This window comes from Diadema setosum, chromosome 2 (assembly GCF_964275005.1).
Source record: "Diadema setosum chromosome 2, eeDiaSeto1, whole genome shotgun sequence".
Classification (NCBI taxonomy): domain Eukaryota; kingdom Metazoa; phylum Echinodermata; class Echinoidea; order Diadematoida; family Diadematidae; genus Diadema; species Diadema setosum.
In genome coordinates, this window is record NC_092686.1 from 19,046,224 (window position 1) to 19,061,223 (window position 15,000).

The window sequence follows — 15,000 nt, forward strand, 5'->3', positions numbered from 1 at the left end:
CTCTGCCCCCTCGCGAGAGCGCCGGGTCGCTCGCAGCCCTTGGCTGCGCCCGGTCGTGAAGGAAGAGACGAATTGGACTCTCCAAGCTCCGTGCCCTCGTCATCCCCCCTGTCAATGGGGGGAGGACGCGCAGGCGGCCCCGGAAGTGAAAGAAGAGGTGGGCTCGCTCGGTTGGTTTCTCTCCTGCGGGGAGGGCCGCCAGCAGCCGATTCCGTCTCCTTCTCTCCGACGCCCAGCAGGGTGGAGAGAGAAACGGCCTCGGAAGACTTTAACGTGGTCCCGCGCGGCGCAGGTACGCAGACGCGATGCTCTGCTGCGCACGGGCAACCACCAACATTGACCGAGGCGACCTCTCTCTCCTCCTCGCCCGCGCTCCCGCTCCCAACCACTCTTTGGGTGGGACTGGCGAGGCACCGGCAGAAGAGGGGCTATATTTATGCTACATGTCTGTGGGGCGCGCGCCCTCCGGCAACCAATCTCGACCTCAGATCGGGCGAGACCACCCGCTGAATTTAAGCATATCACTAAGCGGAGGAAAAGAAACTAACCAGGGGCCCGTTGCATAAAAAACTTACCGCAGCGGTAACTGCCTATTTTCTGCGGTAAGTAGGAAAACTGCGGTAAGTATAAGATTCAGCTAAAATTTGCGTTGCATAAAACAGTTGCGGTAAAGTTACCGCTCCAAAGCTACGGTAAGTGTTAAAAAACTGTGGTAACTTAACCGCACCTACATAAGATGCGGTTACTACCATAGTGACAAAGAAAATGGCAGCTGTGCTACAAGCATTTCGAGCCATCAGAGAGAGGGAGGAGTTTGAGAGAGCGAGAAGAAGGGAGAGGGTATTCAGAGACAGAAATCACCCGCTAGATGTTTACAATGATGAGGAGATATTTAGGAAGTACAGATTCACACGCGAAGGGTGCATCAGGATTATTGACATGGTGGGTGATTCTCTCCAACACAACACAAGAAGAAATCATGCACTGAGCCCCAGCCAACAAATCTTTGTGGCATTGAATTTTTTCGCCACTGGGGCCGTGATCGACACCACGTCAACTGTCCATGGAATTACAAGGAGCACCGCATCCAGGGTCATACACAGAGTTTCTAATACTCTTGCCACCTTGAAGGACGAGGTAGGTCTTGAGTCTACTTGCCTTAAAAAAAAAAATAAGATTAAGAATAAATTGATACTAGAAATAGAGTAGGCCTATGTCTACTTCCAATAAGTCCATGATTACACAGAGCAGTGTCTCGTCTAAAAGGCTTCAAATCATAAGCCCCTACACATGTAGCTAGGCCAGCCTTATAATCTGTGGGCTAATTGGTCGTCAAATGGGTAAAAAAGCTCTGACAAATACTGTAAAGCAGTCCAACAATAAAGTATTTCATAACTTATGATATAAACTGAGTTAAGAGGAAACGTGTGTGTGTGTGTGTGAACTGGACGGCCGGTACTCTATAAAAGGGCGTAGTTAGCCCGGCCGCGGATATAGCAGTTACCAAGTCTCGACAGCGCCGGTATCACCGGCGACATACATGGCCCGATAAACGCCCAATTTCTTTAAAATATATGGCTATAATTACGGTCTAAATTAGACTCAAAAGCTACCCATGAACCTTGCAGTTCTATCATTACGTGACTTGAAGTAAGTTAGCTTAGTTTATGGATGTATCGAGTGAACATTGTGAATCGGATCTTCCGAGTCGTCGCCTCAGTTAATTTATCGTCTTCAGTCCCATGTAATCACTTTCATGGGGCTTTGCCTTTGAGCTAGAAGTCTAACATGCTTAAGCTATGGCACGGCGTACTAGTACGCGGTAAACACTTGTCAACTAGTAACTACTGTAAGGGGGTTGGTTGGTGTTTCAGTCGTATACAGTTAAATGATTTAATTTACTTCAAATGTGGTTTACGCGAGCTCTGCCTCTTTGCTTTTCTCTGTATTAACAAATTTTCCATGAAAATATAAACAATACCATAATAACTACGTAAACTTACTTTATTACTAGCGTTCCGTTGCCAAGGCAGTCCACACTTGCCTCTAGCCTGCACTCGATCGAAACGTACATGTGTGTACGTCGTCGAGTTTCGTATAGAGAGAGTACGTCAATTTATAAGCACGTCGGCTTTACTACTATCACGTACTCTATCATGTGCTATCTGACACGTGATCACGCTCTCTATGATAAATGAAAGACCAAAGATTGGCAAGACACACACTGCAGTCACAGAACTCTACACAGAGAGAGTTCTGTGTGTAGAGTTCTGTGACTGCGTGCGCTGGCCTTGATTGCTGGGGGACATGATAGGAGCATGTAAGCACAGAATGTTTTGAGATGACGTTTTGTCCCTGCTCAGAGCTAGAGCTCTAAAAACAGCGGTACCCCAGGTACAGCTGTTTGGGGTGGGGGTGGGGGGGGGGGGGGTGGGGGGAACACACAGTACTGGTTGAGGGGGATTCATCTGTCCATAACATTCCTACGTGAGATAATAAGAAACCTATGAAATATGAAAGAGCATGTAATTTTAAGAAATATCCAACGGTTATTTGATGGAAGTTGGTTTTCAAATGGCTGAGATATCCATAAATAGTGATAATAATAAAAGGCAATAGGGCACTGATCCCTTCATTAGGATTTCTTTGCCTCAACTTGTTTTTGGATATCTCAACCATTTCAAAACCTATTTTTATCAAATAAAATGTTGATACCACTAAGAATTGCATGATCTTTGACATCTCATAGATTGTTTTCTGAATATCGAACTAAATTCTCACCTCAACCAGAACAGTACACATATCCTTAATATGGGGTGCAACCATGGACCCTACCACCTTCCGTAGGGAAAAAAAAATAAAAAAATAAAAATCCACAAATGACAAAAACAGCAATCAAATATTTCAAATATCATGGATCACTTCCATTCATTTCCCTGGGAATTCCCCCCCCCCCCCACAAATACCGGTAATTATGAGTAGTATAATTTACAGGCATATGTTGAAAAATTTGTGGTGATTTTTCAGTTCAATCATAATAGTATTCAATGTATTACAATATGTTGTTGACTTTTATTACATTCTATTCTGAGTGTGTGTTGCCTGTGGGAGGTGCACTCGGATAAAGACCTATAGCATGTATTACGCACTTAAGGGTGGTAAACTGCTAATTTTCAACAAAAAGGGGGTGATATCTTAATCAAACCTGTTAAGAGGGGTTATATTTCCTGACAAATAACACAAAATCCTCATTTGCCGGTGTATTTTTTTGGCAAGAAACGTGTTTAGGGGTTACATTTTTATTTTATTTTTTTAATTTATAAACTTTCTTCAGATATCACTGCCATGTCTATAGGCCCTACTGTACAATTTTCAGGGGATTAATTTTCGCAAGTCAGTGCGTCGCAAAATTTCAATATGAACATCTGGCTCATATATATAGCCCATAAATGTAAACACCACAAAATCAAGCCAAGTTATGTATATAGAGGGTATACAGTATCAGATCGGTAAACACAGTAAACACATACAGACTCACTCACATCGAGCTCTTGATTGTCACTCTCTTGGGAGCACTCCAGTCAGTGCTATCAGAATTGCACCCTTTCACAGTCATTCCATTCCTGTCAAGTGGACATATCTCTATTCATTCTCATTCCATTCATTCCTTTTTGTACCTATCATTCTGTGTTTTTACAGGATGATTATGACACAAACATTCCTATGTAGAATTGTATTTAATACGAAATAAACATTAATTAGTTCTTACGTAGTAAAAAATCTGGATAAGACTGATAAGCACTTTATATATTACTGATTTGTTTCTCAATTTTATTATATTGTTTCACAGAAACAATTACCAGTATGTCAAAATATGTGTTAAATTCATATTTACATCCAGTTTTACATGTTTATATACTTGCTTCTTGTTCCATTACATTGTAGTAATGTAATCACTATCTGATTTCAAATAAAATCTTTCAGCAGACTCTGATAGCAAATCTTAAAATGTGGTTATTGTAATAATTGCAAATGCATCATATACAAATAAATAATTAAGTATGAATGACTAAAAAAATATATCAAATGTAAACATCATATACATGCAACAATAAATTAGCAAGAAAATTAGAACATTAATGTATCATCCATAAAATATTTCAGACATTCATGTAAGTTGGTATGAAGATGTATAATTGTAGACAGCAAACAATAGACATGTTTGCAAACTAGATGTGCACATTAGCAACACACTTTCCTCTCAAAAATGATTTATTGTTCAATCTTACCCAGCTATCATGTTAACCCTCGTGAAAATACTAGTACATTAAAGTACTTTGTTTTATATTCACAGGTTATCAAATTCCCCAGGACCATGGAAGAGGTGAGAGAAGCACAAGTGGCTTTCTTTGAGATATCAGGTACGCACTATAAAACAATTTTTTTTTCTTTTTTGCAATTGACTTGAAATTTGGCACATGTGATGGCTGTGATATACAGTTGAACAAACTTCACCATTTTTTTTTTCATGTCAAACATTTTGTTGCCATGGTAACAACATTTTTTTTTGAATGAAAAGCATAGAAATTGCCAATTTACTTGACTTCAGAAATGGCATATGTGATTATCAGTTAGCGAAATATTGTTTAACTATACATTGCTATGAATTCTACTTGGCACATGTGATGGCTGTGACATACAGTTGTAAAAACTTCATCATTTTTTTTTTCATGTCAAACATTTTGTTGCCATGGTAACAACATTCTTTTTTAATGAAAAGCATTGAAATTGCCAATATACTTGACTTCAGAAATGGCATATGTGATTATCAGTTAGTGAAATATACATTTAATCATTGTTTAACAATACATTGCTATGAATTCTACTTTTTTCCAATAAAGAGCACACAAAGTAATTCATGGTTGAGCTACCTCCCTCATTTTTAGGTGGTGGTATTAATCACATTGAGTGATAGTTGTAGTTGGAAATTGTAATTGATACATTAATCATAAATTCAAAATTGGTAACAACTACTGTACATCTTAAAAAGGCAGATTCTCAAAATGTTGAAAGCGTTCTTTTGAGGCTTGACACAAAATTTCAAGATGAACATGTGAAATCACTACCGGTATATAGAGTCGATATATTGCAACAATGCAGCACATCTCATTTACTCTAGGATTCCCACAAGTCGTTGGAGTAGTGGACGGTACCCATGTTCGACTGAATGGAGCACCACTGGGAGAAAGGGAATATGCCTATGTAAACAGGAAGCATTTCCACTCGATAAACGTCCAAATTGTCTGTGCTGCGAACTACAAAATCATTGATCTGGTGGCAAGATGGCCAGGCAGTTCCCATGATAGTCGGATACTGCAGGTAAACTGTGCTTGTCAAAAAAGGTTATACAGACCCTAAGTATAAACCGAGTATTTTCACAGCTCAAATAACCTGGTACAGTTAGGGTTAAATGGAGCCCAAACCCAAAGAGGAATGTGGACTGAGTGAAAACAGCATCCTTAGTAGAACACATCAGTTAAAGTTTTAGGAAATTGGGCAATCCATGCAAAAGTTCTGAATTTGTAAAGTTTTGGTGTTGAAACCGCTGGATGAGGAGACTAATAGAGGTTATGACGTATGAGTGGGCAACAATTAAATCATAAATGAAATATAAAGGGAATTCCACAAAAATTCACTTTGCTAGCATAATGAAAGAGCACTTTAGTAACTGCTTTCAAAAAGCAACGGGGAACCCTTAACATATATGTCAGTATCAAGTTGAAGGAATTATGCGTAATTTCCACGAGAAATCACTGATTTTTATGTCAATGTCCCAATTTCACATTACTATAATAATTATGAAATTTGGACGTTACTACATAAACCACAGTGCGTGATTTTGTATTTGAAAATGGGACATTACTACATAAACCACAGTGCGTGACCTTGTGTTTGAAAATGGGACATTACTACATAAACCAAAGTGCGTGACCTTGTGTTTGTTCCATAAGGGCTAACCCTCCAAACCCCAGTAATTGACATAAAAATCAGTGATTTTTCATGAAAATTACACATTCCATCAATTTGATACTAACATATGTTAAGGGTAACAGTTTTCCCCGTTTCTTTTTGAAAGCAGTTACTAAAGTGCTCTTTCATTATGCTAGCAAAGTGAATTTTTGTGGAATTCCCTTTATATTTCATACTATGTGAAATTGGGACATTACCACATAAACCGCACTGTGTGACCGTGTGTTTGTTCCATAAGAAATAACCTTCTGATATCGAGTCAAATTTGATTTGTTTTAATAAAGCAAAACAATAGTTTAAAAAAGCATCACATTCTAAATATTGGCCTGTCAAAAGACAGAAATGTGGGTGTAATTGATGTGATTTTGTGGTAAAATGTCAAAGGCTCCGCCTTCAACCCTCTATAAGGGCCCAGGCAAGCAAAGTGAACATGCCCCGGAATATGCACCGTATGAGCCAACAAAACATTTTTCCCCTTTGTATACAGAACAGCGTCCTTGGGAGGTGTTTTGAGGGCTTAAAATTGCACGGACTACTCCTGGGAGATTCCGGGTATGCGCTGAGACCATGGATCATGACACCAGTGCTGAATCCAACGACTCCTGCAGAGAATGCCTACAACCGGTTAGCATGCATAAATTATTAGTTTGTTTGTATTGTTTTTTTTTTTATGAAAATGGCATAGTCATTATCTTGATTCCTATATTATTTAACAGTGGAGGATTGCCATTAATCAGTATGCAACTCTGAGATATCCCTTGTAATGAAAATGTCCTTTTTAAGCCATTTTCTTTGCCCTTCTTAACCCGTTCCTTCCGCAATTCTCTGAGTGCCTTTAATGCCCCCAAACGAGATTCTTTTTGCCCGTCGACGAAGAGGCAGACAGGTTGGTAATCCAGCTGTGTGAAGGCAGTCAAGCGGTACATTGTATCCCCCTTTCCACGGTCAACTACATGTGCCAGTGAACAATAGAAATATCGATCGGGTGCGAGGTATGAACAGAGCGTGCGCTGATGTTCTACACAAAACCAGGTACCTGAATGAGGTGACTGTGGATCAGCGAACCCACATATCTAACTGATCTCAACCTCGATCGCTATGTACATGTTCGTACAAGTTTACAGCAGAACAAGCAAAAAAATAAATCAGGAAAAGGTACGTAGTACTGTGAAACACGCAATTTTCAAACAGAAATAGAACAAATGCTGATAGAATAAACTCTGATCTTTTTTTAACACCCACTTTTCAGAGCATTACAACACAAAGAAACATGAATTTAGGCCACTAAAGCAGGCACTCCTGTCTTCATTTTGGGAAACCAGGTTCCCGTATATCAGTTGCTCCTAAAGAACGGGTTAACCCATTCTGTCTGCCATTTCTATCAGTCAGAGTGCATGATATGAAGCAATACCCTGCAGGTGAAAATGGCATTCCATATTGCAAAATATAACATAATGTAAAAACACTGAATTGCAGTCAAGATGTGTCATGATAATTATGCAAAGACTTGGTGTCAAGAAATTGTCTTTTGTTTGCTGAATGGCTTTCTTTTCAGAGCACATGCTTCAACAAGGGTCATAATAGAGCAAGTTAATGGCCAGTTAAAGCATAAATTTCGGTGCCTCCTGCATGGGATGCAGATGACCCCAAAGCGAGCTGGAAGAGTCGTGACAGCATGCGCCATCCTACATAATCTTAGCAAGACATGGAGGCAGCCCGAGGTTGATGGTGAACTGGATGACGCCCACCATGTTCCTGTTGACCCACCTGTGGGAGGAAATCCACATACTGGGCTGGCCATCAGAACAGCTATCATTGCAAACTACTTTAGTGAGTCATAATTGCGTATACATTTTTTATTTCTGTTCTCGAGGTTTGGATGTTGCTGAAATAATTGCTCCCCTTAACTAAAATTTTCAGTGTAAAGAAGTCATATGTAGGATGGAAATTGAACAATGCCTATGAAACTATTTACAAATATTTAACAAATTACAGCATAAATAGCAAACCAGCTAATCACTCTTCACCATAAACGTAATGACAAGCTACTGCAAGAAGCTTCTCCAAAACCTCAAGCTTCCTCTCCTCAATGGCAAGAAGACGCTCCTCATAACTCGATGATTCTCGATCCTTCTCGATCCTCCTTGGTCCTTGATCCATCGTAGTCTTCCTCTTCACTCCCGTTTTCTTCTTTTCCATGATCACCTCCACTGGCTCCACGTCAGCCGATGTGCCTGCCCTGTTCTCTTCTTCTTCCTCTGGTTCTTCCACTTCTTTATCTTCCTCCACATATGTCTCCTGAGGCCCCATCCCATGTAGCAGTCCACATGCAATGGTGTTCTCTGAAGCCTGTAAAAAGAATTATGAAAACAAAAGAGATGAGCCAGTTATGGAACCACTGATAAACATACATATTCATAACTAAATAGTAGAAATTTGAAGCACTTGTAAATGTACGATGGGAGGTTCCACTGTTCCACGTATACATTTCATGGAAGTTTATTTTATTACACTGCCGTAAGGCAAACCTGTTGTTGATAAAGCTGTGTTAAAATGAAGACATTAGAAAATCTATCTTTCGATTAGAATATAATCTTGCTGCTGTTTTACTGTTCCCTCTGTGTTGCTATGTAGATTGAGTGCAACAGACTGCAATTTCAACGGCAACAACGACTCACCTGTGAAGCCTGGCTGAGTAGACTTATAGGAACCCCTGACTCCTCCTCCTCATCTGCAAATCCTTCCACACTCTCCTCAACCAGGGCATCCAGCACCAATTCCCATTTCTCAACCCTTTCTACAGGGGGTCCACCACCTAGGATAAATCGGACAAAATTAGCAAAAAGATCGAAATTAATGTCGAGTGCTATAAACTTTTGTAGGTCAATGAACGCAATGGCTGCCTTTTCGAATTGGTCATATGAAAATAATTTACATAAAATGCAAATTAACGGTAACTGTAAGAGTACATTCATAACAACAATACTCACATTGGCATAATGCACGTTTTGCATATGGAAACGCAGGGTTGAGGGGGTAACTTTGGGCGCCTCCCGAGGGGCCGCTTTAAATGTGCACCCCTTTTTACCATAGAAGTATTGTAAAGCAATGTCTCCTGTATTGATTACATTGCATTTCTTGGAAACAGCAGTACCCTTGCTATAAGGCACGATCAAATTTTGACAGCATGTACGTTTGTAACATATATTTTCATGTTATATGATACTATATGTTTTCTCTATTGCCAAGAGGATAAAGGGCATTTTAGGGTCACATGCCACAGGATCGCCCTTCAATAAGCACCCTTGTTATTGTGTAGATCTTGTAAAGCAAATCTTCTTCTATCATTTTCATGACTTTTCATTTATATGAGTGTATTTGCCGTATTGCCGGACCTACTTTTAAAACCATTCTCGCTAGAACAACTGCATTTGCGTTGCTAATATCCATATTTTGTAATTAAGGGTGTGAGTGTAGGTGTAAATTTAGACGCCTCCCCAGAGATTACCTTTGAATGTTCACCTTTTTGACAATGTAGTTATTGTAGAGCAATGTTTCCTCTTAATTAGTTGCATCTTATGGAAACAAAAGTGCCTTTGCTATTCGGCATGATGGAATTTTGAAAACTTGTATGTCTGGAACATATATTCGCGTTATATGATATCATATGTTTTCTATATTGCCGTGAGGGTGGAATCTTTTTTGGCACATCCCACAGGGTTGCCTTTTAATGCGCACCCTCTTCACTTTATAGATCTTGTAAAGTTAAGTCTCTTCTATCATTTCCACTTGTCATCGATGTGTGTTGCCGGGACTATACTTTTAAAACCTTTCACGCTAGAAGAAAGGTATTTCCATTGCTAATATCTGTGTTTATGTTGGGTGATGACTTTCCCAGTGCGAATTCGCAGTGCGAAAGAATAAATTCTTTCACCCCCTACTTCTTCTTGCGTGGTCTCGAATCTTTTGGCGTATTGAGTACATCCTGACGTGACACAATCACCCCAAGACCAGACTACGACAATAATATTAATGAGATAGAAGTATTTTTCTACATTATATTGAATACAATTGTAATACTTAAATTCCAATAATATAATGTAAGCATGGAAGCATTAAAGGACAAGTTCACCTTCATAGACATGTGGATTGAGTGAATGCAGCAATATTAGTAGAACACATCAGTGAAAGTTTAGAGAAAATCGGACAATCCATTCAAAAGTTATGAATTTTTAAAGTATCTGCGTAGTCACTGCTGGATGAGAAGACCAACATAGTGTATGATGTCATATGCGTACAATTATAAAGAAAATAAGAAGAGAATTTCACAAAACTTTACTTTTTGAATTAAGTGCACATTTCTTCGACTTGTTAATGACATATGTTAAGGGTAATATTATTCCCCCGGCCTTCTGAAATAGAGAAGTCATGTGCTCTTTTGTTATGTGAGAAAAGTGAGAATATGTTGAATTTTCTTTATTCTTTCTTTATATCGTTGTACTCCTGTGACATTACAAGCTATAGTAGTCTTCTCATCCAGCCTTGAGTAAGCAGAAACTTCAAAAATTCATAACTTCTGAATGGATTGTCCGATTTTCATCAAACTCTCAATGCTGTACTCTACTAATATTGCTGCATTCACTCAACCCACATATCTAAGAAGGTGACCTTTTCCTTTAAGCACACTAATTTTCACAGATTTTGTGCTGTTTTGTTGAGTGCAAATGTGAAAAAAAATTGTGCCTTTTCATTTTTTGAGTAGGTTGATAGTACAATATATAGCATGATCTAGTGCTGTTCCAGTCAAATTATGTCATCGTAATTGTTTGCACTAGTCATACCAGTAGCAAGTTTACGATATATTTCACTTTTGATTTCAAATAATCCAAATGGAAATTGTGAGAATTGGTTGCTTTATTTATCAAGTTTATGAAGTTGGCTGACCACAGCCACTCTGGTGGATTTAGTGCACTAACATCCGGAGAATTCAGGCAAAGTTGTGCTGCTGGTAGTGGTCCATGAAGTATTATGGTAAATTAATTTGCATAATCACAGCATTCTTAAAAAATCTTCCAATGCTCCTATCTTTAAAAGAATACAGTAATTATTTAGTGATGTTCTTGTTATATATTCAAGATGATAGACTGTCTACTTCAAATTAATATAATATATACTTGGATTTGATAGTAAGGTAGTATTATTATTATACACTAGTTCACTAACATACTGTAGCATTGTTAAAGCGCCAGCTATGTCAAGACGTGGTCATTCAGAGGAGAACCAACATGGCTGAACAAAGAGACAGGCCTATGTGGGTGTTGTGCCCATAAAGCAGGGCTGCCAAAAATAAAATTGGAAACCAGTTGAGAGTGAGACTCCCATAGGCAAATACTTTAATTTAGGAGTCAAAATGAGTGAGATCAAAAGAAATGCATGCAAATGAAATAAAGTTTCAGGTTAAGAAAGGACCAAAATGAGTGGGTCTCACTCTCAATGATTGAGAGTTGGCAGCCCTGCCTAAAGGCATGTGTCTTGATTTCCTTTGACTGTGTCGCGTGCATGAGAATGATTGCTACACATACCAGTCCGGAACTTCAGGTCCCTGTACTTTCGGGCCTTGGACGACATTTCGGTCCATGTCAGGCGAAGGTCCTTCGCTGTCCGTCCCCTTGGTAGCCCCTGTGCTTCCAGCTCATCCAGAGCATTTTGCCATGTAGCATCCTTCCTCTTCTTTACCTACATTATATCAAAAAAGAGATAATTTTAAGGTTGACAGTCATTATTGTACAAAAATGAAGATACATATTTCTCTTTTTAGAACTGTTTGCATTAAATGAAAATGTCCTTTCTCACACTTTCTTAAGGGATCACTTTCAATAAGCCTTCTTTGCATGTGCTTCTCATGATTCCACCAATATTATATTTGACACCATGTATTTTTGTTTGTTAGTTTGTTTGATTTTAATTGAAAGTTTGTAAACTATCTATGAAAAAGGAAATAAATGAAATGAAATGAAATGTACTGAAATAATTCCACATTCCTTTTTCTGCAATACCTCAATATTTTCTTTGTAAATATAAGGCATTACCAGTAAATAATTTCTGAATATTTTCATAAGATGTAAAACTCTGTTATCATTCATCACATCACTGGCATAATTGCCATTTGCGTAACATGGAATGAAATATGATACATAACTAAGTTTGAAACATATCTATGTAAAGACAGAGACAGTGTCATCCTCACTTACTTTGTCGGCACAATGGCCCGCCTTCCCGAAAAGATCCCCTTTTTTTCTTTTAACGAATGATGACAGGAAAGAAACCTGTTGTAACGTGAGGTTTGGCCTCCGCTTTACCATTTTCTCCCTTTTCCCACCGGTATTTGATGCTAGTTCACTGAAATGTAATGTGAAAGAAAAGGAAAAGTCTTCAAGGTTATTACAAGTGCAGCATTGCTAAGAAATTGAGTTTACAGGTACAAGCTTTGTTACGAATAGCTTAATATAATGATGATTACATAACAGAGCAAACCCTTGTGCATTCTGTGTTTCTTGATTGTGGGAACTGTGCATTTGGCAGACACTTATAAGGGCACATGGGTTTGAAAGGTTAATTGCAAGTGATGGATGCAAGGTAATGAAAGATGGGGGTGAAAGTAAATACAGATTGATGTGCATGTGAGAAGGATAAGGTGTTACCTCTGAGAAATAGACAAACCTACATCCATGACCGTAAATGAGAATAAGTGGTCAACCACTTATACAGTATGCAATCAAAACTCACCTGTCATTTTTACAATCTCTGTTTTCCTTTGGTTTTCTTTTATTTTGTTTTGTTGTTGTCTTGGTTATTGCTTGTTCGTTTGTTTGTTTGTTTTTTTGTTTTGGTTTTACTTAGCTTGTCAGGTGGTGGGAATATGACCAGAAAACACTGGACCTAGCCCTATAAGGCCCATATGCAGGTGTTTTGTTTTCTTTTTTTCCTGCTCAGTTGCTCAACAATATGTTGTTTTCTTCAGTCCGTGTGTCTGTGCATGTATACACATTTCACAGTGGCATAGGAGTGTGCAACTGCCTGGATGTATAGGGCCTATTTACAAAGTGCCAGTAAAAATCTGCATACTACAGAACACGTACTTGTTCATGGATGGTTGCTTTAAGAATTTACGTCGGTTGATTATCTACTTGTGAATTCAATTTCATTGTGATTGTAAGACTGCACTTTTATGTTCATGGTCACAGCATAATCAGTGATTATTGAGTTAGGACTTTAATGTTGTTTCTACCGGCCTGTACGTACTCTAGCTGGATTTCATGATGTATTGGATCAGTGAGTTCAAACAAAGATAGCAACTAGTGCATACTGTAATCTTTGTGTGGAAATCTATTTTTGTAGTTCATATAAAACAACTATCATCAGCTGCCCGTCAGTCAATAAGAAGTGGAACACTTTGATTGCGATCGTCTATCTCAATGATGTCCAGTTCATCGGTTGTGATAAGTGGAATAGCGTGCGATTACAGCCAGGCACTTAACTGACATATTAATAACATACATTGTTACATACTAGGAGTCAAGCTCTGAATAGGGAATGTGCTAACTATACACACCCCCGTCGCTGTACGTAGGTACGTAGCGACAGCATACTTACAGCATCTGGTCGGGCTACGAATGTGCATTTGGTCTATATGTAATATGCTGTCATAATTTTGTTACCACTTAGGGTAATTGGAAAGTTATATAGTATGCAGTGACAAGCAATTCAACATGTCATTACTAGTTTGCTTGCCTATTCTTTATTAAGTTATATATGGTGACTGGTTAATGTCTAACATGTTAGTACTATTGCTTTAAATAGTAGGGGTCTACAGCTGCATTCCCTACTGAGATCAAGTCTGTCGACAATACTAATCAATAGAGAGAAGGAAGGCTAACTGGTTGTAATCCATTTCATTGATTGCTTTAGCATGTTTGTATGTCACTGCCATGCTACAAGAGGTGACAATCAATGAAATGGATCAGCCTCACCCAGGAGCATGAGCAGCTAACGTTACGGCCTACGCGCCTTGTTCTTGACCGATGAAATCTCGTCTCTACCTCGATAAACTTCACTTTTTCATTAATGACATTCGCTGGTCAGTTCCTCTCGACTTACAAGCAAATGTCAGTAATAAAAAAGTGAAATTCACCGAGGAAAAGACGAGATTTCATCGGTCAAAGCTACATCGTACGCCGTACGCAGGCTCCCCTTTCCCACCCTCATCCTCACGGACCTCGGCCCCGGAGGTCGGGGGAGAGTCTTGTCGGCGGTGACCAATGGCAATGTGAGAAGAAGAAAACAAAAATGAAATGTGCCGTGGGTTTATGCCAATTTATTGATGTAATTTCTTAACTGGGTTTGCTATATAAGTAAACAGTTAATATAAAGTCATGAATTCATGATAAACAGAAATGCCGGTATTTATTTGGAGATAAAAATTGACAACTTTTTGTACGGTACTTACGAATACGATGAACGAAAGTTGAACACTGCATTGGTCCGTCCGTCCGGCCGGTGCATGCACGCACTTCACGTGCATACTATACATGCAACCACGTACAGTACAGTACGTTTGTACGTACGCGTCGCATATGTATGATGTAGAATGCAGACGAAGCTGTAGAAATACTGTGTACAGTGTAAACGTAGTCACGTCATCACGTTGATCGAAAGTTACGGTCACCCGCGTCGTATCGCATTAGTTCGCGCGCCATCTCGTCATCTCCCTCAAACCTAGCAGACGACAATATCGCTGATCCTGCGCATGTGTCAATTTTCCGCCTCGATCAAGTTCTTTTTTTGTATATTTCGATTAAATTAGCAACTATCTGCTTTATGCAACGTATATTAAGCAATTATATTAGTTAATTTTGATCATAAGGCAAAGTGTCTTAACTCCAAAATTAACTAATTTAGTTTCACAAAGTT

At 39.0% G+C, this 15,000-nt stretch overlaps 2 protein-coding genes and 1 non-coding gene across 4 annotated transcripts in view; 2 read left to right on the forward strand and 1 right to left on the reverse strand.

Annotated features, from left to right (window-relative positions):
- The first annotated feature begins 4,352 nt into the window (after nucleotides 1-4,352).
- LOC140246220 (putative nuclease HARBI1) lies at nucleotides 4,353-9,166 on the forward strand. 2 transcript variants are annotated; one of them, XM_072325670.1, is made up of 5 exons: nucleotides 4,353-4,421; nucleotides 5,180-5,379; nucleotides 6,518-6,654; nucleotides 7,586-7,860; nucleotides 8,665-9,166. In XM_072325670.1, the coding sequence occupies exons 1-5, from the start codon at nucleotides 4,376-4,378 to the stop codon at nucleotides 8,667-8,669; spliced, it is 663 nt and encodes a 220-aa protein (XP_072181771.1). In that variant the 5' UTR covers nucleotides 4,353-4,375; the 3' UTR covers nucleotides 8,670-9,166. The 2 variants fall into 2 exon arrangements, with proteins under 2 accessions (XP_072181771.1, XP_072181772.1); XM_072325671.1 differs by lacking the exon at nucleotides 4,353-4,421 and having other exon boundaries at nucleotides 5,155-5,379.
- Nucleotides 7,877-14,670, reverse strand: LOC140246219 (uncharacterized). The gene is made up of 5 exons (XM_072325669.1): nucleotides 14,537-14,670; nucleotides 12,282-12,429; nucleotides 11,613-11,766; nucleotides 8,709-8,845; nucleotides 7,877-8,379 (listed from the first exon to the last, which is right to left on the reverse strand). The coding sequence occupies exons 1-5, from the start codon at nucleotides 14,590-14,592 to the stop codon at nucleotides 8,047-8,049; spliced, it is 828 nt and encodes a 275-aa protein (XP_072181770.1). The 5' UTR covers nucleotides 14,593-14,670; the 3' UTR covers nucleotides 7,877-8,046.
- Nucleotides 14,671-14,909: 239 nt separating this feature from the next.
- Nucleotides 14,910-15,000, forward strand: part of LOC140246457 (large subunit ribosomal RNA) — a 3,810-nt gene continuing 3,719 nt past the window's right edge. The window contains exon 1 of the ribosomal RNA XR_011902521.1: nucleotides 14,910-15,000. This exon is cut by the window's right edge and continues 3,719 nt beyond it. This is a non-coding gene — a ribosomal RNA (large subunit ribosomal RNA).